This window comes from Aptenodytes patagonicus, chromosome 1 (genome assembly GCF_965638725.1).
Source record: "Aptenodytes patagonicus chromosome 1, bAptPat1.pri.cur, whole genome shotgun sequence".
In the NCBI taxonomy this organism is placed as follows: domain Eukaryota; kingdom Metazoa; phylum Chordata; class Aves; order Sphenisciformes; family Spheniscidae; genus Aptenodytes; species Aptenodytes patagonicus.
Genome location: NC_134949.1, coordinates 3,729,843 through 3,755,755, shown reverse-complemented (window position 1 = coordinate 3,755,755; position 25,913 = coordinate 3,729,843). Strand labels below are relative to the sequence as shown.

General features: G+C 44.2%; 1 protein-coding gene across 2 annotated transcripts in view; it reads left to right on the top strand.

Annotated features, from left to right (window-relative positions):
* PRKCQ (protein kinase C theta) overlaps positions 1-25,913 on the top strand; it is a 67,880-nt gene that overhangs the window by 10,235 nt on the left and 31,732 nt on the right. The window contains exons 2-11 of one of the 2 annotated variants that reach the window (XM_076348815.1): positions 10,523-10,677; positions 10,771-10,925; positions 12,074-12,199; positions 17,524-17,723; positions 19,564-19,624; positions 21,348-21,510; positions 22,101-22,132; positions 22,228-22,313; positions 23,387-23,516; positions 24,201-24,310. In XM_076348815.1, coding sequence (XP_076204930.1) covers positions 12,082-12,199; positions 17,524-17,723; positions 19,564-19,624; positions 21,348-21,510; positions 22,101-22,132; positions 22,228-22,313; positions 23,387-23,516; positions 24,201-24,310 — 900 coding nt within the window. In that variant the 5' untranslated portion in view covers positions 10,523-10,677; positions 10,771-10,925; positions 12,074-12,081. Of the gene's footprint in view, positions 1-10,522; positions 10,678-10,770; positions 10,926-11,539; positions 12,200-17,523; positions 17,724-19,563; positions 19,625-21,347; positions 21,511-22,100; positions 22,133-22,227; positions 22,314-23,386; positions 23,517-24,200; positions 24,311-25,913 lie in introns of those variants that run through there. The other variant, XM_076348892.1, reaches the window with a different exon arrangement.

The window sequence follows — 25,913 nt, the reverse complement described above, 5'->3', positions numbered from 1 at the left end:
GCAAAGAAGGGAGGGAAGGGGACCTCCAGTGTGTCAGGATCAATAGATGGACCCATATCTCTGTGGGAGAAGTTGCCGTAGTGTGGTTCCCGGGGACTCTGATGCCTTTTGGGCAGAGGACCCCGGTAGTAGAAGCATCACCAGCTACAGCCCCATCTGGTTATGGACGTCTCCTGCTAATCACACAGAGGGAGGCCATGGTGGTGGGTGAGGAGTGAGCAGAGGGCAGTGGCATGGTAGACAAGGAGGACGTGGTGTTAATTGAATGAGCTTTGGACCACAGTACTGATGTGAGCCTCTGAATTCAGTCCTTTCAGGGAATGCCATATGTGCTTGCTGAAGTCCTAGTCCTAGTACCCACCATTACGCCTCTTCATGGTACAGCTCCCACTTGCACAGCCCCGCTGGCTCTGCAGTTCTATGTTAGACCACAGCTATGCTATCACCTCAGAGAAAGGGACTTTCTTCCTTTTGGGAGTGGTGAGGAAGGGGCGGTAATTGATTATAACCTTTGTCATCTCTAGAGCAAAGCGCCGCCTTGACTTCTTTGGTCAATCCTTCTTCCTTTTCTGATCATAGTGAAAATGACCTCATTTGTCTAAAATAAACAATCATCTGTTGCATCTTTGCAAATGCTGCTATGGCTGTAACTCATACGACTGTACAGAGGTGACACGGCTTTTGAGCTAGTACCTGTTTGGGATTTTGTGAGTGCACCGGGACTACCTGTACTATTGCACCTGGATATCTGAGTGTGCAGCTGAGCTTTTCTCTGGCCAGTGGTGCGTGCAGGAGGGACAGCACATCTTGCTTGTGCTCTGCATTGCTTAGCTGAGCTAGGAGAGTGATGCTGAGGTGAACCCTCCGTGGTTCTTCGGGATCGTGAGCCACAGTAATACCGAGATAGCTCGTGTAGGATGGACTGAACATTCATTTGCATTATGCGAGGCTCTGTGCTGCCTCCTGAGCTCAGGGGACAGCATGAGCCAGGGCTGGTCAGTAGGGAAAACAGTGTGAGTTTTGGGGAGAAGGGAGACATATTGTCTGCATGATCATGATTTAACTCTTCATACAGTGTGAAGGTGAACCCATGAAGGTTTGCTTAAGCAGCCGGGAGGTGATATGAAAAGAAAGGAGAAAAAAAAAAAAAGAAACCAAAACAACAAAAAAACCCAAAACAAAAACCTGATTCTTTGGGCTAAAATTATTTTTGACCGTGTTTCATATTACATTCTTCCACCCACTGTGTGTTCTATATCCACCCAGTCAGGGAGTTAACTAAGGGCAGAATCACAGAAAGAAACTGGTGGACAAATGACCTCTCAGAGAGTTGGTGTGAGCTAAATGGTAAGTGGGGTGGAAAGATATGAAGAGACAGACATGGACGGTCTCTCAGGAACCCTCCTGAGGCTCTAATGCTGAGAATAGGACACCAAACTATAAGTGGGAAGAGGGCTTTCAGCCTAGCTGGAGCTAGAGCTTCCTTATTTAAATAGAAGTATAGTTTTAAATTGAGCTCTGGTCTGACGGCGGAAGAGGGAATGATATGTCAGAGTTTATTTAAAGAGGTGGCTGGAGTCCAAAGGCATTGAGAACGGGAAAGACATAGAGGTTGGTGTTGTGATGGTGTTGACAAGAGAGGGCGCAGGTGTGGCATCTGCAGAAGGGAGCCCTGAGATTGATGGATATAAAGAAAAACCTCATTGAGGGTCATTTTGGTGAAGCCATGGAAGCAAAGACTGATGGAGCAGAGAATGAAGGCAGAAGCTGCACATCTGCCAGCTTCTGCCGTGCAAAAGAAGTATTTCTGCTTTTAAGGCGTTTAAGAATAAACATGAAACTGCAAGGGTGTGGAGAAGGCTCAATTATCTGAAATATTCATGGTGGTGTTCATCGTAAAGCGTGAGCTGGGCCAGGCACTTACAGGGGTAGAGATTCCTGCAGACTTACTGGGAGGACTGCAGGGGAAGGAGAAGGCAGCTGAGGGCTGTGGACCAGAGCTGGGCTTGTGCTGTTGGCGTGCCTAAAATGAAGTTATCTGGCAGTCAGGTGTCTTTTTGCAGTTCCTATCTGCTGTGCCTAATTAATAGGAAATGCACAGTGCTGGAAAGGAGCAAAGAGAAAACACTAATTCTCTTTAAATAATAGGGCAAGCTCTGGAGAAACACAGGACAAGCCTAGGTCAAAATTGGTTTCCTAAAATACATCTCCTTTGTGTCACATGGAAGTAAGGTGTGGATGTCCAATGTGGACTTCAGTTACAATCTGAGGCTCCTCTGTAACAAATTTGTCCATGTTTTTGAGGAGTATGTGGTAACACCAAGCACACAAGAAGCTTCATTCCTGAGAGATGGCTAGACAGATACATCAAGGATGATGTAGACGTAGTCTGCCAGGACACAGAGGGATAAGAAAAACTCTCTTTTCCAGCCCAACATTTCCGTGATTCTGGGTCCAAATACCTTTAGCAGATATCCAGATTAAATAAAGACATGAAATACCTCTACTGCTGAACAAGGTTAACTACAGGCATGAAACTGTGCCTGCAGAAGGAAGGATGTTATTATGTCCCATTATGGTCCTGCCCCCCTCGTTTGGAATTTTTCTTTTTTTTCAGGGAAAGAAAGTAAAAAACAGGTGCAGATGCTGGCACTGGCAGGAAGTTCAGTGCATTAACGACCGTCCTGATATAAGATGGTGAAGTATTTGAGGCAAACTCCACTTGTGTCATTTTAAAAAAACCCACCAAAACAACAAAAAAAAAAAGTCGTCTGTGAACCAGTGCCAAAATCTTACAGAAATACAGGAACTGCTGGGCTAACGAACAAGAGGCCAAAGGAAAGGAGATATTGTAGCTACATCTCAGTTCAAGTTATTTTTATTTCCCTCGTTACACTGAAAAGCTGTTTGAAAACTTTTTTGTGTGCAGTGTTTGAAAAACTGGGCGCTGTTGCTTCAAGTTTGTCCTGTGTTTGTTAGAAGGCAACTAAAACCTGAAAAGAGAAGTCAGTACTAAAAGTTATAAATAAATACAATGGGGATAATTATTTTGAAAACATTTCTTTTGAGATTGTGTGGCCCAAGTGTTGCACAAATGGAGTGATACAGGGAATTAAATTAACTAGAAGCTCTCTAGGCAAATAAGAAAGCAAAACCAACAAGTTGCTTTTAATAATCTGAACCCAAAGGGAAAAAAATGCACAAAAAAGATTTACAAAGGAGAGTAAACTGAATAGTTGTGCATGTTTCAGGTGGGACAGGTGAGGGTGCAAGTTTGCTTCGTTTCAGGACCACACGTGACAAATGTTCATTAAATGTGAGGAAAAAAAGGGTTATGACCTAGCTAAAAAGGGTTATGACCTAGCTTCAGGGACAGGACCTGGAGAGGTTTATTCCCAATAGAGATTTGGTGGGTCTGCTCTGCTTCTCTTTCCAGTTTGCAGAAATAACAAGGGTTTTAGCTTGAGAAATTTTGCCTCTCCAGGAGGAGATAAATTCACGTTGTCTACTGGAAAACAAAAGGCATATCTGAAAGATTCTCCTTTTGATGGGAGACTTTGGCTCCTTCTATATGAGCAAATTAAGAAGTGTCAAGGAGTGTCCCTGGGCACTAGACCCTCTTTCCATTTCTAGAGCGACTTTCAGAGCAGATGGCCCTGGACAGGCAGGACGTGTTGTGTCCCCACCCAGCTGATTTCACGGTCTTTTCAAGCTATCGTAACTATTAGACATGAATGCATCTGCTCCTGCATCAAACCCTAAAATCTGGGTCCTTTTCACTGGACATCATAGAATCATAGAATCATTAAGGTTGGAAAAGACCTCTAAGATCATCAAGTCCAACCGTCAACCCAACACCACCATGTCCACTAAACCATGTCCCTCAGCGCCTCATCTACACGTCTTTTAAATACCTCCAGGGATGGGGACTCCACCACTTCCCTGGGCAGCCTGTTCCAATCTTTAACCACTCTTTCAGTAAAGACATTTTTCTTCACGTCCAGTCTAAACCTCCCCTGGTGCAACTTGAGGCCGTTTCCTCTCGTCCTATCACTTGTTACTTGGGAGAAGAGACCGACCCCCACCTCGCTACAACCTCCTTTCAGGTAGTTGTAGAGAGCGATGAGGTCTCCCCTCAGCCTCCTTTTCTCCAGGCTAAACAACCCCAGTTCCCTCAGCCGCTCCTCATCAGACTTGTTCTCCAGACCCCTCACCAGCCTCGTTGCCCTTCTCTGGACATGCTCCAGCACCTCGACGTCCTTCTTGTAGTGAGGGGCCCAAAACTGAACACAGTATTCGAGGTGCGGCCTCACCAGGGCCGAGTACAGGGGCACGATCACTTCCCTACTCCTGCTGGCCACACTATTTCTGACACAGGCCAGGATGCCATTGGCCTTCTTGGCCACCTGGGCACACTGCCGGCTCATGTCCAGCCGGCTGTCGACCAGCACCCCCAGGTCCTTTTCTGACAGCCACTCTTCCCCAAACCTGTAGCGTTGCATGGGGTTGTTGTGGCCGAAGTGCAGGACCCGGCACTTGGCCTTGTTGAATCTCATACAGTTGGCCTGGGCCCATCCATCCAGCCTGTCCAGGTCCCTCTGAAGAGCCTTCCTACCCCCGAGCAGATCAACACTCCCGCCCAACTTGGGGTCGTCTGCAAACTGACTGAGGGTGCACTCGATCCCCTCATCCAGATCATCGATAAAGATATTGAACAAGACTGGCCCCAAAACTGAGCCCTGGGGAACACCGCTCGTGACCGGCCACCAACTGGATTGAACTCCATTCACCACAATGATTACATCAGAACATCATTAGTAGGACTTACCCAATTTTGGGCATCTTGGGGGTAGACATAATCATAGTGGGGAAATAGCAATTCCAGGATGGGGTTGGATTAACCTATTCTAAGTGTCTTCTTTAGGATGGGGTGATGCACCCCTACAAGTACTTATATCTCCTTACTGTGTATGATGGGAGCTGGGGTGACAGCTCATATGTGCACTGCAGTTGTCTGCATATATTCATGTGGATCCACCCTTAATTTCTTCACCAACAGCAAGACCACGGTTTCTCAGTCTCTTTATCCCAACCAAAATGCAGTTGCTGCAGACCATCCCCCATGTCATCATTCCTGCTTAGTGCAGGCCCCTGCATCCGTGCCGTGTCGGTCAGATCAGGGAAGGGATGCAGCTGCAAATTTGCTTCTCAAGTAAAGAAAAGAAGAAGGGTTGCTTTTCGAGAAATCTGTTGCCTGATCCCGTACTATACACAGACACCAAACTCCTGGAAGAGGTTGAGAACCTGCAGTGTGAGATGGGGTGGAAAGCTGAGCCATGTCTTTGGACATAGCCTGCATTTAGGTCAGGTTAAAGCAATTGCTATGTGGAGACCTAAGGATAGCAAAGCATGAATTCCCTTTTTTACATGTATAGTTCCCAGCTATACATGTATCTGCTAGAATGGTTGTAGATCCCATCCTAGAGTCCATGGATGTATGCAATGACCACTGGCATTCCCAGCAGCAGTGTTCTGCAATTTCCCCAGTGGGATGAATACCAACGCTTTCACAGCTGTAAATCTGTTCACCTGCGTTAACTCCGCTGTAGCTAAATAATGTATAAGATCTGAAAATAAACCTGAGGCTCTGGCCTTGTCTTGTGCACAACAAATGCAACAGGAAGAAACCACGTGAATTTAGCAGAGTCCAAACAGCCGTGTTTGTAGGCTATATATAACAGACCAGGTCCTGTTACCGATATACGGTAACAGGCTGTAAACACGGCATCACAAGATGGCCCAGAGACTTTTAAAGAGAAATTCCCATTCCTGTGCCTGCCATGGACCCTGGAAAAGTCTGCAAGCCTCATTTCTACATGACAGAAGAAATGCTTTGCCTGGCTCCGCTGTGTCTGCAAGCAATGGGGAAGGGTTTGCATAGAGAGCATCACCTATGTTTTGAAATCAAGTCATTCCATGAAGTTTTGGGAGGCTCTTTAGTTGCATGGAATTTGGTATTGAACGAATCCCATCAGATACTGCTGGTCCTGCCTCTCCTTGCCCTCTCCCTCCACTGCCTTTGTGAGATGCTGCAGATGGAATGACTGACTATGGAGAGAGGGAAAATTAAATGGCTATGCAAATTCCCTCCTTTTCCTCCTCCTCCTCTCATCCACACCCTTGTAAAAGGAAAATGTGAGAAATGTTGGGTGGCACCCAGGGGGTTCTGGACTTCCTCCTTTATGAACAGGCTGGTTTGATCTCCACTGAAATAACAGGTGATACGGGCACCCAAAATTAAAGTCACTCAAGGGAGTTATTTAGATCCCTGTTCCCTGCTGTATGGTCTGTGGCATATGAGGAGTCAGGGGGCAGAGATAGGGACTCCAGCCATCACTGTTGGTGTTCAGTATTGCTCTTGAAATCTGCAGGAAGACCCTGAGGTGCGTTGAGTTATGCTCATGTGCAGGTCTCCACCAGCTATATAAACAGATCTTTGCAGGGTCAGGACCCACCTTTTTGGCTGGGAGATGCCTTTCAGTGGGTGAAGGAAAGTTCATACCCTTCAGCTACAACTCCTGGTTCCTTTCCCTCTTGGTGACGCTGATCCTCAGATTATGAACTCATTTTGCACACACAGTTTTGCCTCAAAAAGGGGAGAGAGCTGGAAATATTCCCTCCGACCTCTAGAAAATTAGAGTTTGATGACATTAGGAGAGCAGCGTCTCAAATCCAGAAATACTTCCCCTCCCCTCTCAGTTGGCCCTCATTCAGTAAATTGCCATCGTTACTGCATCATGCATGCACCCATTTTCATCCAGCAAAACACAAAAGCATAAATCCCACTAAAGACAGCTGTCCTCAACGCAGTTCTGCCACTGACTAGGAGCAGGAGCTCATTTCTTCCTCTCTCCTTAACCACAATTGATTAAGGATATTAAGGAGTTTATTACTTCCTAATATCACCTGGGAGTTATTTCCATATGTTGCATTATTCTCCGGAGTGGGCAAAGCTCCCCTGTGCCGGTGAAGCAGGGTGCAGTATTGCTGAACCCCGGTGACGCTGTATTTAGTGTTATGGGAGGAGAGGTCACAGGTGGCCCTTTATGGAAAGATGCATTTCATCTTCAGTTTTCAGATACCTTATAGTATCCTTTCCACTGGGAAATTAAGCAGACACTCTCCATATCCATTGCAGCTGCTTCTGGTGTTAAATTAAACTGCTGCTATTACAGCGAGCCATTGCTGGAGCTGAGTTGTGTTGTTCCTTAATTGTTTATGGCTGTGAATGCGAGCCAAGTAGCAGTCCTGTAGTGGCAAACGCTGGAGATATGACCCAGAAAACAGATGTTTGGGCCAAAGCCAAGGTGGTTTCAGGAAAGACAGTGAGAGAGAAGCAGGAAACCAGTTATCTGTCTGATTTATTGGACAGGGTGGAAGAAATTCACCCCAGGGTGGAGTGCTCACACGAGGCTGGTACAACAGTAAACTCTGATTTGTAGGTAGCTTTTAGCCAGCCTTTGCAAGGTTTATATGGGCAGCTGTTGATTCGCTAGTGCTAACACAAGGTGTGCCAAACCTACATGCTTTGCAGCTGGGTAGAAAATTCTTGCCTGTTTGCTGGTGGCTGCAGAACATCTCACAGAATAGAGTGGTTTATGTGAGGTCCCAGCATAAGTCTTTTAGATCAGATACAATGCAGGGCATTTTCTGAAATTTGATGGCTTGAGGAATATGATCAAAAACATATCTCCACAGTGGAGGTGCTCCGTGTGAACGGATCATCCCCAGGCATTCCCCCCTCTCCTTCTCAAAGGAGAGAAATGGGTTCATCACATGCTAATGGAGGGGTCTAAAATGGGTCCAGCTCATAATCTGAGGGTGCCCGTTTCACTCTGTTCCTCTCTCAGGAGCCCAGGTAACTGTCTCACATGGAGACGCAGATGCTGTAGACATCTAGGATTAGGTGAGATCTGTCCCACACATGTTTTCACAGAATCACAGGCTAGTTGAGCTTGGCAGGGACCTCTGGAGTTCATCTTGTCCAACTCTCCTGCTCAGGCAGGGCCACCTGGAGTCAGTTGCCCAGGACCATGTCCAGATGGCTTTTGAATATCTCCAAGGACAGAGACTCCACAACCTCTCTGGGAAACCTGATCATGAAGTGCTTGATTGCACAGAGCCAAAATGAAGTATTGCACTGGAGGGGAGGGAGGGGGTGTCCAGCATTTAAGACTAAGAAAAGTTTTAAATGTCACTGTTTAGGGAGCAGATCCACAGATCTGAACAAGTATCTTGTAGCACATCCAACCAGTGATTTTTGGAGCAGTGATGTGGGTATTTAGCAGGACAAGATGCTTTCACAGTTTTAACTATGTTGTAACTACATTGATTTCATTGAAATGTGATGAATGCCAGGCTCACACTTTTAGCCCTAATTTTGTTTCTTTAGTACTTAAGCCAATAGTGTTGCCACATTTTAGTGCTGAGGAGCCATCAAAAAACCTTTGGCTTCCTTTAGCAACACTCATGTTCTTCGATGTCCAACATGTGGACTAGTAATTCTGGCTAGCGCTCCGAGTTTTTAAAGGTGAGTTTTGAAAGTGCTGGTAAGGGAGCGCATACAGCCCTCCCTGCATTTCTTCCTGCTCCCGTCCATGGAGCAATAGGTTTTTAAAGCCAAAGGTGTGGGAATTGGGGATTTGGAAGAGGATACATAATCTTCTCTTGCCCAGCAGTCACCAGAAGTATTAGTGGAGTATGGTAGAGGCAGAGAGAATACATCTCTGTTCACACAGAGAGGCATGATACAGATGTTTTGACTGTTGGCCTTAGTCTTTGGCTTTTGTTAGCTTTCCACACTGATGCTACATTGCGCAGACAGAACATGCAACTACTTGGATTTCCCTTCTGCTGCCAGAGACCCTTTGATTTGTTTTTCCTTTTGTCTTTAGACTGAGTAGGCTTCTTATTTTTTGAGACAAAGGAAATGGCTAAATAATTGCATCAAACAGAGGGGGGAAATACATATACATATATTTCTTCCTGTTAAAGAGATTTTGTCCTACTTAATTTGATCAGATTTCTCTGCTCCTGTCAGTCCAGGCAGAAATTTTAGCCTTTTTGTGCCATGGACCACTCATAAACAATTCACTGTACTATTGTGCAGTGCCACAAATGCCCCTCCTTACAGAGCTACCTGTGCTTGAATATCTAAATGCAAGTGGCTTTCCAGAGCAAGTTCATCAGGCACTTGGCTAATGTGTTACTGAACCACCCTTCAGAGAGATGCTGCCCTCATCCAGAGGAGAACAGGATCATGCTAATCTCCTGCACCCAGCCCCAGGTGGTGCTTTGCCTTTCCCACTAACTTGTGTAAAATTGCAAAAGTGCTGATGTTTTCCCAGGTGAGGGCAATGCCACATGCAGAGGTCCTTGCAGAGTCTTCAGAGGAGGTCTGATAGCTGCTGGTGGCCCCTGATCTGTGCATTCCTAGGGATACACAGTAGACATGATTCACAGGATTTTTTTCTCTCTTTCTGTCCTATCCTGTCTTCCCCAGAAACCTGATGGTTTTATTCTCTTTTAAGCACAGTATCCAAGAGGGTTATCATAGAATCATAGAATAGAATCATAGAGTAGTTTGGGTTGGAAGGGACCTTTGAAGGTCATCTAGTCCAACCCCCCTGCCGTGGGCAGGGACATCTTCAACTAGAGCAGGCTGCTCAGAGCCCCGTCCAACCTGACCTGGAATGTTTCCAGGGATGGGGCAGCCACCACCTCTCTGGGCAACCTGTGCCAGTGTTTCACCACCCTCAGTGTAAAAAATGTCTTCCTTATCTCTAGTCTAAATCTACCCCCCTTTAGTTTAAAGCCGTTCCCCCTTGTTCTGTCGCTACAGGCCCTGCTAAAAAGTTTGCCGCCGTCTTTTTTATAAGCCCCCTTTAAGTACTGACAGGCTGCAAGAAGGTCTCCCCGAAGCCTTCTCTTCCCTAGGCTGAACAACCCCAACTCTCTCAGCCTTTCTTCACAGCAGAGGTGTTCCATCCCCCTGACCATTTTCGTGGCCTCCTCTGGACCCGCTCCAACAGGTCCGTGTCTTTCTTATGCTGAGGGCTCCAGAGCTGGACGCAGTGCTGCAGGTGGGGTCTCACCAGAGCAGAGCAGAGGGGCAGAATCACCTCCCTCGTTGATGAGTCTTTGCTGTTTTCCTGAAAATTCAGCCCAGTTGTTAGCTAACCTACCCAGGAGCTCAAATGGGAAGGAGAGTCTTCCTATACTGTCCATTGTATAGATTGGCCTTATGTAGGGTAACAAATTTAGGGAAACCTCCTGAGAAGCCTTCCCTACCGAAAGCTCTATCAGAGAACAGCTGCGGTTGGCTGCGTGGGCCATCTGTTTGCCAGTGTGTCAGAAAGTGTTGTAGTGTGAGTGCTCAGTACTTGTGAATATTTGGGCCAGAATAGTTGGTGTTTCAGTCCCAGTGCTAACTGTAGCTGTTTGTCTTCATTTTATAAAACAGGAAGAAGGAGAAGATCTCACCATATCCAGGACACAAGCAAAACAAGCGCCTGCTATGACCTGGCCACGCACTAACAAACAGTTGTTCTGAGTTTTACAGTCACCCTAGACTTTTGCACAGGGGGCTGATGGAAACTCATCGCTCCACACTGCTGGGTAAGAGAGAAGACACTCAAGCAAAGGGCTATGTCTTGGTTCCTCAAGTTTTCCTCTCTTCTTGATGGTCTTGCCTCCTGTCTCCTTGAACAGAGATTCCAAGTTTTAAAGTCAGCCCAACCAGAGAAGCAGTTATCCTCATTCTTTAGCTGAGAAAAATCCTTTCCATGGTGTCCACAGCTGTGATGAAAAGAGAAGCCCATCTTGCCAGAGACTGAACTTGTCTGTCAGGAAAATACCATTTACAGGTAAGAAAATGCCATTCCCAGCAAAGAATCTGGATCTTCTTCTGTGTGACGCTACAGAAGCTGCCCTTGGGATAGAGCATTTTATGTGTAAAAAGGAGAAGAGGCTTGGGTTGCAACCCCCACCACATTCAACTTTTTGCTGTTGTAGTTGAACAATATATTGTTGTCAATATATTTGACAGGTAACAGCTGGTGATAGGACTCCTGTCTTTTAACTTTGGTGATCCAAGACATAGACATCTGCAGCTGAGTTCAAAGTGCCTCTTGCTGTCCATTGGCTAGAAGGGGAGCCAGGAAGGACAAGCTCAGAAGTTGACACAAAAGTTGGGTGGTAAGCCCAGTCCTTGGGCCCAGATGGCACAATGATGGGCACCAGCTACAGCAGTTAATAATTTCTGGCTTCACTAAATCTTCTCTCTGGAAGCTCTGAAAGAGCCTACAGAGAAGACCAACCCAAAGGCTTTGTTGTTGTTTTTCCTGGCATCTTGATTTTATATGTTTCTGTTTTCAGCTGCTTAAAATTATCTCGAGATCCTTTTTTTTTTTCTCCACTCTCTACACAGTGTGGTTCATATGAGCTGAATTTTTCTCTTTATAGATTCACTTATGAATATGGGTCAGCACCCAGGCAGTTGAATGCCCGTGATCATTTCCATGCTGTATATAAATAGTACGCAGTTATTTCGCAGTTTCATGTTCAGCTTGCAGGCTTCCAACAGCCTTGTATTCCCGAAAGCCTTTCTATTCTCATAGCGTTCGGGTTCTTGAACACGTGACTCAACATAAATTACAGCAGAGGTTATCCCAGCCAAGAAAGTCCCGATTTGGCTTCTGTGTATTGTCGTTCTTGTTCCTGAAGGCCGGCATCAAGTCACTAGTACTCAAAGCTGCTGTTGCGGGTCTTTCCAGCCCTGCGATGAGTTCAGCTACACGGTTAAGCTGACAGCTAAGTTACGCTACCTTATGCACGTTAAGCGGCGCTCAGTCAGTCCATCATCTTACTAGACAGTGGAGGAAGTCAGAGAGTCTCCAGTTGGATGGATAACTAACGGCCGGCGTACCCCTGCCCGACAGAGATAAGAGGCTGGTTAAAATCAAGGGAATTTTTAGACTCTTCCCAAATATCGCCTGTCTTTTGTTTGACACAGGACTTGTCATGTCTCCCTTTCTGCGTATTGGTTTATCCAACTATGACAGTGGCCCTTACCTGCCATCCCAGGGGGAGGTGATTAACCCTTACTGTGCTGTGATGGTTAAAGAAGCCGTGGAGTCAGGTAAGTGGGGAGGTGTTAAATATGCATGCGAGCTTTTATAAGACGTGGGCGCCTTACTGTGTCATTACTGGAGTGTAGGGAGCACACTGGTAAATCTTTATACGGGTTTGTGAAGGGCCTTTTGTGCCTCAGCACAGTGCGAGTTTGGGTTTGGCATGGCCTGCAAGACAATCTGATTTTAAGATGACGCCTAACAAGTCTATGTCTACAATTTGGGGTTATTATCAACTGAATTACAGGTCCCATCATGTGACAGAGCAGATGAGGTGAGCTATGTTCGGTTTCACTTTTATATGAGCAGTTGTTGGTTTGTCAGTGGGACTCCAGACAGATGAAATCTGGGTGTCCTAGAAATATCCTGGGAGGGCTGTCTCTGTTTATCACATTTTTTTGAGGAACTGACAGGTCCAGCAACTTCCCCCATGTTAAAAAAAAAGCTCTCAAACAGCCCCAGTCTTTGCAGAGAGAGTTAATTTCTCTGTGTACTTGCTGTACTATGTAAAATGTTTGAAAGTGAAACCTCCTGCTAAGCTGTTTTCTGTGTCTGGTTATATGGATTGTTGCACACTTTTCCTGATTGAACAACGCTGATGAGTCCTCATTGGGAAAACATTTCTTGTATGTCTTATGCATGAAAATAGTCCCAGTGAGAGGAGGAAAAGTTCTTCAGTTCTGCTTTTCAAGAATCATGAAGATCAAGACCTTCAGTGTTAGGGAATTCCTCATATTGGCTGTTATTTATCTTAAATCTTGGATAAATTCCTAACTTGACTGCTGTGATTCTTTTAAAAATTAAGTCAACTCAAAAATCCCTGTTTATACCTCGAGAAACCCCGTTACTCTAACCTCTAGAGGATGTTAAAGTAGTTTAAAAAAAGAAATTTTAGAATTTTAAAATAATTAATTATTTCACTTTTTGTTTGCCTGTTTATTTGTTTGGTTTTTTTTAAAAAAAAGAGCATTTATCACATTGAACTTTGTCTTGGCTTAAATGATTCTGGAAGATGTGGTGACTGGTAAATTCAAAAGGAAAGAAAATAGTGCATGACAAGATAGCCTTAAGATCTCACTTCTTACTGAAAATATGTCCTATTTCAGCTCTGTGCAGGGCTTGGCTGTTTGCTTTAATGAGGCCTTTGAAAGCCATAACTCAAATTGAAGTCTCTTGGCAGTTCAAAAGTGAATAAAATCAATTTGGTCGGCACAGACCTGTATTTATTTTTCTTACACAGAGCTGAAAGTGTTTTCTGGCATCTAACAAACAAAAATGTACTAACTAAAGGATATATTTTTTGTGCTCCTGAGATATAATAATAATAATAATAATAATAATAATAATAATAATAATAATAGCACCTCTACCAACAAGAAATAAAAAAGTGTGTTTGGGGGAACTTTTCTCCATTAGTGAGGACTGAATATAGGAAAAATGATGTCCTTCTGTTAGGAGATTTCTGTTTGCTGGGGTGTCATTGCACTCACCTAGCCGTTGCTCAGAGCACGGTGGGGCAGCCAGAGGGACCTCTTGTCGTGTCAGTGATAGCAGCAGGAAACTCCCGAGATTGATTCATCCCAGACTCCTTTCTTAGGGTAGGTTGAATCACCCTTGGGAGGTGTTAATCTGCTGCTGGTGGAGGGTCTTTAAATGTGTAGATGGCTAACCTTACCTTAAGGTGGCTGAGACAAGGTGAGGCCACAGTGGGATCCATCTCCCCTACAATTCCAGTCTTCTGCAAGGATGTTGATATCCGAGCAAGTCAGCTAAGTTTGCATTACAGCCCAGGGGAACAAACAGGGATTTCCATGGTGGGATTCATCTTATCTTGAAGAAGACATCCATAATGGGTCTGATGAATCACACCCTAGAAAAGCCCGGTGCTCTCCACTGGCTCCGAGGGCAGTTTAGACAGTCCACTCAGAGGTACACGTCTGACGTTCAGTGAGATGAGCCTGACTCTAAATGCCAGAAATGCTCTCAAGATGACCATCCCGAGGCGCTGTCACGCTCAAACAGGATTAGAGAAGGCAAAAGGCATGAAGGTTTCAGGACAAACATTAGCTGAGTATATTTGAAACGGCATCCCTGCTTTGTGATTTTTTTGATCATAGTTTGCTCTCCAGCTCCCTGGTTTCACAAAGCACTTGCTACTCAATGGTAGTGGGATTCAAAAAAAAATTATATTGATACCCTGATATGCAAATTTTGGCTAAAGTGGCATGTCCAAGGAGCAGGAGTGAATCAGCTGCAAAGCTGGTAAGAGATGCAAACAATCCTGACTCCCAGCCTTGTGCTCTGACACATGGCCATTAAGATTTCTTCAGGGCAAATGATTGCTATATAGCGGTGAGTGCAGAACGCAGGGCAGGACGTGCCTAAACCCAGAGCTGAATCTAGGATAGGTCCAGTCCCAAATCCCTGCAAGTTCTGTGCTGGAAGCGTTTTGGTAGATGACTCTGCTCCAACTTTTGCGATGTCCTATTATGGATTGGATATATACCATGTGTAGCTTTAGCAAAGCATGAGGAGTGGGTTGTTTTTTTTTTTTTGGGGGGGGTGGTGTTTCTTTTTTTGCGAACAGAGCATTGGTAGGTGATAGATGTGCTTCATTCCCCCAAAAAGGGAGCTTGAGTCTATCTTTGGGGTCACACCAAAGGCTGTCCCTTGTTGACCAGCCGTGATGAATAAGTCATTGGGACAGAGGACCCCCAGGGTCTGGGAGTAATGCACATCATCTGTGGACACAAGGGTGTCACAACAAGGCCACCCTAAGAAATTTCAGAAGCTTGGGAAAGATATTGGGCAGCCTTTTTTTTTTTCCCCACTTGTTCATTTTGTAAAAGGGATGCTGGTATTTTATGATATAATCTTTAAAAAAAAAAAGCCTCCATGTAGTTAGAAGTGTTATAGCAATTTCTTACTGAAGACAAACCATTTCAGAGATCATAGGCGCCTTTGAGGTATAAAAAAATCTGCCCTTTAAAAATGGCTTCTGCCTTCACAAGCCACCCAGCCCGCTGCCATTTCACCACCTGTCTTGATGACATTTGCTTCGTGAAAGATCCTGCTCCATGTTTGAACTCAGCAAGCCTCCAGGAAAAGTGCTCCCAGCTGCAGTGGAAGCTGCTGCCCGGGAAAGACAGACGCCATTTCATTTTTCAGGAACTCAGGGTCAGACTAATCTCTGTCAGAATTCCACAGACATCAGCGGGGATGCGCCGGGGGTGACTGTCTCATCCCATATATTGGCCAGTGCATTCACATTCCAGGGTTTGTTTATTTAAGCCATATGTTTTGGAGTGCAATGCAAACAAAAGCACTTGCTTTGCAAGTGCTCTCTGTTTCACATCCATGGAGTTTCACTGATGTAGCAAAGGAATAACGGTTCTTACTAAGAATTCTGTTCTCTGTGACACTGGGAAGTTTATGTCTCACTTTTATGTCTCACTTTTATGTCTCATTTTGTCTGCTTTTGTTGAAAGAGTGCGTTGAATATATATTTGCAAGCTTGATGGGACTGAATTAAGCCTGCAGACAATGAGCTCAGTATATGATGGCCTAAATCTGCACATGTGAAAAGTCAACCTCACTTAACTGATAGAGGTGGATTCACCTTAGATTGAGGTGCTCTAAACTTTGGGGAAACTGAATTTGAACCTAAGATTTAGCTGCACAGCCGCTTGTCATACCGGGCAGGGCAAGTGTGAGAAGAGATTTTACGCTGCAGGAATGATCTCCGCTCAGTTTTGCGATGCAGACCAGTGCTGATGGTCAGAGTGGACTGCAACTCGAATCAAGTTTATGTGATCGAACCAAGCGCAAAACCGCTTTGTGAGAGCCGGGTGTTGGGTCGTGGAGTGAAATTTCAGCAAGTCGGTATTGGTTGCAGGGTCCTGCATGCCTCTCCTCAGGAAGCGTTCTCAAGCTAGGTCTATCTAGTGGCTCTGGCAGTTGTTTCTCCTTTCGCAGGAAACCAGTGTATGGGGTGGTGAAGGGAGATTTTTGTTATAATCTCACAGCCCCGATATTTGTTTTCTCCCCAATAAACATTCTTTCATTTCTGGAGCTGAATATTACACAATCAAGAGTCACTGTTTCCTTTCTTCTCCTTCTCTCCTGCCTCCAATAACTTTGGAGCTTGCTTACCAGTTTTAATCCATCCTGAAGGTGCGTAAATGAAAGCTGAGCAGAGGAATTAGTCCTCCCATCTACGGAAAGATTTTCTCCAGCACGTGCCATGTTCCAGGCTATCAGCTGCATGTGTTTTTCCAGCTGGATGGGATGAGGGAAAGGCTGGGATTATTGGAAATAGGAGCAGGGTCTTTAGGAGACAGGAGTCACAGGTCTGCTGCTCACACGACTGCTTTTTATTCTCTTATTCCACCAGCTTCGGCATTTGATGGGTTGAAAATTTGCAGAGGGTAACTGTGAAATAGAATTTACCTTGAGTAAGTGTCCAAGCCTTTTACAGGGCTGTATGAAATAAAATGGGCTGTCTGAAATAAATAAAGCTGGCTGAGACTCTTTTCAGAGAGAACTAACGAGAGAGAACTCTCTGCAAGCTAATGCTAAGCCTCAGAGATACCCTTCACCATTTTAAGATGTGTCTGCTGTGAAGGAAGAGGAATTAATGCATGAGGAAGAGGTGCAGGAAAAGTTTGCTAGGTTGAAAACTCTACACCGCTGTGGATGTGGTTGCAGGTCTGCAAGACAGTTCATATATTAACATCCCTGAGTTAGCTGAGATGTAGCAACTGACTGGACATGCGCTCCAGCTGAACCTTAATCATAAAGTGCATTCAGTTTTTGGGGGGATTGAAGCAAACCTGTTTCATTTTGCATTGCCATTGGACAGATGACACATGTAGCTGGTTATCTGTGATGAGATTCACCTGATTAGAAGTGGGTATCTATGGTGTCAGAGTCTACATTTGAGGTCTACTCAATAGAGTTAATGGAGTCAAGGGTGGAAATTATCTTTTCTAAGGTAGATGTCTGCACTTGGTCAAATGAACACACCCTATCTCCATTGATTTATATTGATTATATTCTCTTCACTGGCTCTGAATGGACCGAATGTTCAGACAGCTCAGATATGGGCATACACATTGTTGACACCTAAAGTTAAGTAAGATGGATCCCATCCTAGGTTTCACTTCACACAGTAACCTTGTAAGACACTCTAACATGATCCATTACACACCCTGCCTGGAGAGAGACCTTAAAGTGGGTAAATAACACAGATCTGTCTCAGGGACTGTAAAGTGGTAGCCGTAGTGCAGATCAGAAGCAAGTCCAGTCAATCCAAACCACTTCTTGTTGACAGAAAATGGCCAAGTGTATGTTCAGAAGAAGCCCACCATGTACCCACCCTGGAACAGCACTTTCGATGCCCACATCAACAACGGCAGGGTCATGCACATCGTCGTCAAGGACAAAAGTGCTGAAATGGTTTCAGAGACCACGGTGGAACTCAAGGTGCTGGCGGAGAGGTGCAAAAAGAGCAATGGGAAGACAGAGATATGGGTGAGCATCGTTATCTCCTCTTGCAGGATGTGATGGGGAGCTGCTGTGGGGTAGGGGAACGCCTTGTGTCCATGCCATGCTGTGACTCTAACCAGCAGGGCAGCAGGAACTGGCTGCCATCCAAGGAATAATGTTTTGAGTCTACTTGGGTATGACTTGAAGGAAAGACTTCTATGCATATCAGAAAAAAAGAGCATGGCACATTTATATTACCTGCTGCTGTTATATTGAAACATATACCCTCTGTTAGCAAGGATTCTGGTTCAGGTGAGCCGTGCCTACGTATTAATCTTCACTTAGAAAACCCACCGGGGACAAATGGTAATATGAGTGGCTAAATGTGAATTATTTTATGTGCTCTGGGGAAACAGCTTTAAAAATTTAATCTAATATCAAGTAACTGATTCACAGCTGCCTGACTTCAGAGTTAAGTCAGAGGAACTCCTTTAAAATCACTGGAGTTACAGCGGAGTAAATTTGAAGTAACAGTCTTCATAAGGATGCTAAATGTAAGGTTGTGTTCCCTGGTAGTCCAAGCAAGAAGGTTCTTGATGATAGTCTTTAATATGTAGTATTCAGTAGCCATGTTATGAATAACAATAAAGTGGAAAGACATTTGGAGAGAAACTGATTTCCTGGAATTTTTTTTGTTGTTTTATTTTTCATGCCAGTTCTCAGGCTAAGCTGCTTGGGTGAAGCAGAGAGTAGAAAAGTCAAAAAGGCCTTGATCACTTAACAGACCTAGGAGCAAGACTTGGTAGAGATTCGCACATTTAACACATAACTTGGAAGGAATTGAGATACTTAGGGGTGGAATTGAAAACCAAAAGGCTCTGCTCAGCATGACTCCAACCCCAGGCTTCAAAGCCATGGGAGGCAGTAGCCTGCTGAGGAGGAGAGGGGGGCACGTAGTCTGGGGTGCTGCTTGCTTGCAGCAAGGGTAACAGACCCAAGGTCAAGTGGAGTTGGGAGACCCTGGTCCTGTTGTGTCCCAGCCCGGTAGCAGCTCCTGAGATCTTCTCTCCACTCACTCCCTGATACAAGTTACAACCTGGGGAGGGTGGTCCCAGATATCTCATCCTGCAAGGGTCATGAGGAGAGAGAATAGCATTTTTCTCACTTTTCTGTGCAAGGGCACTGTTTCACCTGGAAGGTAGAGAGGTAACCTCGCTCAGGCTGTGCTGGAGGTGGGTGGGGAAGGCACTGTTGTGGTTCTCAGGTTGAAGAAATCCCTGAATGTAGGTCTTCTTATTCCCAGGCAAGTGGATCCAGATTTACAAAAGCACCTATGGACGGAGGTTCAGATAGGTGGGAATTTCCAGGTCCAGTGGGAAGGCCTAAAAAATGCCTCAGTAAGCTTGTAGCATCACTCACACTGACTGTAATGGAAGTCAGACTTGCAGAACCAAGCGTCTGAAAGATTTCAGCATCTTTTAAGTACCTGTCTGAAGTTGGCTGGTTTTTTTGAGGTGCTCCCACTTCCCCCTTGCACGATCCACTGGGAACGACAAGTTTTCTCTATAGATAGTGCTGGTCCTGAGCTGGTGTCTAAAAACCTGCCTACAGCTTCTGCGGTTTAGTCACATTTATCTCTTCTATCATGCCACTCTAAGAGTTTGATAAGAGGTGATCTAGCCTCCTCTCTCTATAGTTGCTCCTACCCTGCCTTGTTGCCCCACATGGGTACGAACAACCCAAAAATTAGCGTTCACTGGCATTCAGCAATTCCCACTGGGAAAAGGAGATAGCTTGAGTCATCTGAAATGATTGTTGCTACTTTGAATGACTGTTTAATGACTGCACCGGTCTTTTTTTCTTGTTTTTCACTTATCTCAATCAGCTAGAACTGAAACCTCAAGGCCGAATGCTGATGAATGCAAGATACTTCCTGGAAATAAGCGGCAAGTGATTTTGTTGTTAATTGATAGATGTAATTTCTGGTTATGTGGGGCAGACATGGTGTCTTCACTGAAAGCAGTGCCTATGTTATTACTGATTTATTCATAGGAACTATCATAACAGTTTGAAGTGAACACTCCAGAAAAGCAATTTTTATTGTATGGTGGGGACGAAGATTGACTGTTCCTCTGTGATTTGCAAGGCAGATTTTTGGCCGTTTTACCACTAAAATGGCAGATTTTCTCATTACGCTAAGTAAGACAGAATAGATACATAAGGAGCCAGCTTCCTCTGAAATCATTCTGCTTGTATGTACGCATGTAACGTGTGCCGTGGTGTGCATTATAGTGCAGATGTAAAGGTTGAGATACAATTTACGGTCGTCAACACCTAAGTATACGTGTTAGTTGGGCTTTTAAGATCAAGAGCAATCTAGGCAAAACAGGAAAAGAACCTAGAGAGCGATTCATCTGATCAGATGCAGGTTTCTGCTGCAAGGTGAGCTGAGTCATTCACCGGGCTCCATTGCCTGCTCCAGCTAGACCTCCAGGGACGTGGCAGCAGCTTAGTCACCCTGGGCAGGGGACACACCGTCATTTACGTGTCTTCACTGGGAACCATATCCCACCTGCAGAGTTCGATGTACATGTGAAATGCATTTTGCTTTGTTGAAGAAAGTGGGTTGCAATCCAAATGCTCGGTCTTATTCTCCTGTCTTTGACGCCAAAGTTCTCACTGCCTTTCACAAATGTGGCGTGAAGTTGTAAGGTGTAGATATCTAGAAGGATCTTCCATTTATAGAAACATAGAAGTAGTGAAAGCAGCTAATAGCATGTCCATACTGATATTTTCTTCATCCATTCCTACCTTTAATATAGAATAGACTATTGTTGCCTCCTTGTATGTTATAAGATATCAGAGAGGCCAAAGCATAGAAAATGCAAGTTGTGTTTGTATTACAAATAGCAAGACCAGCATCAGATCGTACAGGGGGCCAGTTCCACAGAATATCTGTGTAACTTGCTGTGTAATGCATGAGTAAAACAAGACAGAGATTGAGAGTGAGATATTGTGTGCATGTCCAGATTTGTAGACATAAGCACATATATAAGTGCACATGTATATATGCATGTGTAGTCAAAATTGATTTCTTTGCTGTTCTAAAAATTTTAAATGTGAACTATGACTAGTGGCACGGGCACAGCAAACAGTAAAGCAATTGTTGGCATGGAAAAACAACAAGAAAAAGAATATCCTAGGAAAATACTTACGTGCTTACTCACACACACGTGCATGCACACATAAAGGATTCAGTTAAATACCCATATATATACACACGTGTGTGTTTGTGTGCATATATAGGTAATTATTAATTTTTATATAATTTCATCTTTATTAGGGCATGGTTCTTCAGTGCTATAAGTCAGAATTTTATGTTTAACTTGGAAAATTTCTGGTCTACATTTCAAAAGCAGCATTACGAATATTCAAGGGAGCTCAGAGTCCCAAGTTTAAAGTCATTTTATTGTCCTTGTAGGAATGGTAGATAAAAAACCATCCAAACAAGGCTTGTGTGGGTTTCAGAAAATGGTATTTCTTAAAAATATTCATTTCCATGAGTGAATCATTAGCTTCAGTCACTCAGTATTTTGGCAGCTGCATTTTCTCAAGGTGCCTGATCAGGACAGGGTACCCTAATAAATCTTCTGTTTCCTTTCCCCCCAGATGCAAAGGACCTGGCTGACTGTGAGACTGAAGGCTTTTTCTCCTTGCACCAGCGCAGGGGAGCCATCAAACAGGCCAAAATCCATAACGTCAAGTGTCACGAGTTCACAGCCACCTTCTTTCCACAACCCACCTTCTGCTCTGTCTGTCATGAGTTTGTATGGTAAATGAAAATAGATCTATGCGTTTTCCCCTTTTAACCCTAGGGACCAGTTCTTGTGTAGCCGTGGTGCTTAGGGACATGGTTTAGTGTGGACTTGGCAGTGTTAGGTTTACGGTTGGACTCATTTCCAACATAAGTGATTCTATGATTCTCTGGCGAATATCTGTGCTCCTGCTGTCAGTAAAGGCAGCAGGACTGGACCCTTGGCATCTTACTTGTAGAGTTATTGCATCACTTCAAGGATGTGGTTCACAGTTGTAATTCCAACTGTGAAAATTCCCTTCATTTTTTAGTTTATTTTTTACAAATATTTTTGTCTTTGGCCAAATGCACAGACAAGTCTCATCAGCCCAGTTTGCTATTTCAATATCATGAAATTCAGAATGTGAACATGTGCTGAAAAGGCTGTGAAAACCACAGAGAATCACTCCACAGTTGGATTGAAAGAAGATATTTAGATTAGAGTAGCTCTATAAAGACTGATAAAAAGCAAAGCTGTTTTATTCTGTTTCTTTCATAAATGTTGCTCTCCTTTCTTCTGTCGAGGCTTTCAGAAAATTCAGAGTTAACCATTTCTCTGTTTATTTCAGGGGTCTGAATAAACAAGGCTATCAATGCAGACGTAAGAAACTTTTTTGGTTTTGTTACTATCATTATTTACTTGATCCTTACTTAAGGATTTTTTTTTTTAACACCCTGACACACTTGTTCTTTCAGAATGTAATGCTGCCATTCATAAGAAGTGCATTGATAAAGTAATAGCCAAGTGTACAGGATCAGCAATCAATAGCAGAGAAACAATGGTATGTATTATTATTTGGCTGCTTTTAAAAAACTTGGGCGTCATTCAGATCTCTCCTACATTGCTGCAAAACAACTTCTGATGAAGCAAAAGGTGCTACTGAATTAAAGGCTGTGTGATTTGATCTGTGCCCTTTGTTTTTTATGTTCCCGGTGGTTTCATTACCTCCAACTTCTGATTTACTCAAATGCAGCCACTGAATAAGCAGTTGCTGAATCAGGACTGACGTTTTTCTAATGCATGAAGTACAGCTCAGAGGGAAGTGGTGGACATGAGGTGGAGATTTACTGGAGGAAATTCTTCACTATATGATGTTAGGCAGGACGTCACACTGAATTTTCAGAGCAGTACTTTAACATCCCACTCTGTGTTATCTGAGATTTCCAAAGTCAGTGGAAGATCTAGCATCTCCACTATTATTTATTTTATTTTTCTCATTTCAGTTTGTAATATACCTTCTTTTTTGGTGGGCAAAAGTGGAATGTAACTTAAACTCTTGATAGGGCTATTCCCTTTTTCTTAATTGTGTCCCACAGCTTCTGTTTGCTTCCAGTCCTACCCTGGCTCCTGTTCTCTTTTTACAGTCTTTAGAAATGAGATTCATCTCACCTGTCTTCTGACATCTCCAGGGTAGATGTATCCAACTTTGTCATCACCTTCAACGCCCTATAAATTAAAAGAAGAAAAATAGGCTTTTCCAAAGAGTGATTCATGACAACAAATGTAGACATCCATTTAAGATGGGATGAATAATTTTTAGAAGTACCGCTGTTTTTCCATTGAGCATTAAGGGACTCTGGGTGTGTAGCTGCGATGCAAGTTATCTCGTCAGATAAATCAAGCCCAGGGATTAAATTACCCAGTTCCCACTGAATTGTACAGATATTATGTCTCAAAATTTAGCTCTCTATATCTGAATGATAGTTATAGATCATTTCTTCTTGGTGGTCATACTCAAGGATAAAGGGGCAGTAGACATCCCAAATTCTGTGGTACAAGCCTGGGGGCTGTCGGTTTTCCATACAGAGCTGAGGTGGAGAGGAGCGAATTGCCAACGCGGCTTTTCTCTTGCAGTTCCATAAAGAGCGGTTCAAGATCGACATGCCTCACCGCTTCAAAGTCTACAACTACAAGAGCCCGACTTTCTGTGAGCACTGCGGCACGCTCCTCTGGGGCCTTGCACGGCAAGGACTGAAGTGTGATGGTGAGTCAGTCCCTGATCTATGTGGCATGAGCTGAGCATGGGAGTGGGCTGTTGTCTTTAGAGGGTTGCAACCTGAAGAGCCAAATCACGCTTCTCTACAAGACCTGTATGAGATGGCATCCAGGGTGGTGAAGGAGTGGTCAAGAGGGCCATCCTTCAAGGAGGATCATTCTTCAAGGAGGGTGACAACTGTCAATATACAGAAAGACATGTGGTCCACAAGGCTGAAGAGTCGCTTCCCAGAGAGGCAAAGAACATCTCAGTGACACTGCTGATCTTCCAAAATCACTCCTAGTATCAACTTGCATGCTCTATTTCCACTATCAGACAGACCCAAGACACTTCACCATCTTCATAACCCTGTATCAATGGGGAGATTATGGTTTATCTCTGAGCAGATAGAGTGTAAAGTTTTGGTAGCCTGTAGCTGCAAAGGCTGATGGATGTGGAAATGCAAACTTTTGCCCAGAATAAGATATAAAAAAACTTTGTCTCCATAGAGAACCAAAAAATGACCTGAGTGCTGTCTCATGAGACATAAATGGTGCCCAGGCTTTGAGCTGTTTATGTGGCTGATCTCTGCCCTTGGCCAACAGCAGCACATGTTCCTGCCCGACCTGATGTCAAACCCTTTACAGCCTAGCTACCCTTTGTTGTCCTGACGCCTCTTGTTCTTTCTTTCAGCATGTGGCATGAACGTCCATCACAAGTGCCAGACAAAAGTAGCAAACCTTTGTGGAGTTAACCAGAAACTAATGGCTGAAGCTCTGGCAATGATAGAGAGCACCCAGCAGGTAAATACTTTAAGCCTTGAGTGACCTGGAGAAAGGAGGATCAATTCTTCAATGTTTGTTTCAGTGCAAGAAATAAGGGCATTGAGTGGAGCACTGTGAGTAGCAAGTTCAAAGTAAAGACTAGGAAATGGGTCCTTCATGGAATAGGTAGTTAAGCTCATCTCAACACTTTGTGGTGGCCAAAAGTTTTCATGGGTTCAGGTGACAATCTCCAGTGTACATAGAAGAGAAATTCATTTGGGAATAATAGAATGATTAATTCTGTTAATAGAAAAACACTGCCTTTGTATCGGGAAATCTCTGAGCCGCATAACTCTGGATATAGGGAGAATATTCTGAGGACATGACTTCACGTGCCTGCACTCTTCTTATATCTTTACCTCGTGTGTGCTTGACCCGTGTTGCAGACAGGACATGACCTGGATTGACTCTTGCTCTGATTTAGTACCGTTGTAGTTACATTATGTTTGTAACTGAGGTTGTGTGACAGGGTCCAAGGCAGAGTGAGAGGAACTTGGTTTGGGTCCTTTTGCTGTCACTACTTTACTCCGTGCTTGTGACTTAGCAATTTGTCCTGTGACTCTGTGATCTGTTTGGAATGAAACTCCCCAGAGCGTGGACTCTCATGAAGAGACCTGGGCCTTGTGGAGAGGATCTAGATACTCCTCTCATATAAACAGCACTGTATGAACACAGGAAATTGAATTAAAAGAAGGAAAAATAGCTTGTCGCAAGCCCAAAACCATAAAAGAATTTAGAGATTCTAGTTCAAAATCAGGATTGTTAGGATGCCTCTCAGCTCTTGAGTAACCTCAGAGAGGGACAAAATCCGTAGATACCTAGTCCTCCATATTTACGTTACTCAAGTATCCCAAGGCAACATCTTCATCCATAAAGCAGGTGTTTTTCCATCTACCTTCCTGAGGGGCTATCTACCAGGTTTAGCTCTGCATATTTCTCACCTTTATGTGATAGGTAGTGCTGCCAAACCTCCAAAGAGGAGTGTTTTCTGCTCTTGCTTCTCTATTTCCTACCTGATGTCTCTCTACAGCTCCTTGTACTGTACACTTGGAGTCACCATTGAGAGGTGAAGAGGGCAAACACTAGATACTTTCCCAAAAATACTCTTCTAATCTCCAGAAATTTAGGCTTTGGGGACTTCTTGAGCCATAGGTGAAGTCTTAGTGTTTAGTAGCCCTCAGAGGATTTATCTTTCATGCTTTTGTCTAATCACCCTTGAATCCAGACAAACTCTTACCTTCTGCAACATCCTGGTGCAAGGAGTTCTTCAGAGTGACATCCAGACACTGTATAGGGATGAGGCTGCAGCATGTTCCAGCCTCTAGTGTTTTTCCAGATTTCTCTTCAAAGAGGACTATTGGGAAGGAAGCTGTTAATTAAAATGCCCTTTGTGTGGATAGCCAGGGACTCAGACCCCTGTGCAAAATAGGGGATCTCTATATTGGCAGTACAAAGACCTGTTAACACCCACACACATCTCACAGCAGGCTGTGGGTTCCTCTAGGTTACCAAATCCCTAAACATTAGGTACAGAGATGCTCTTCTCATAAGCAAAGACCTCTTCTAGATCTTGGCTTCTGTG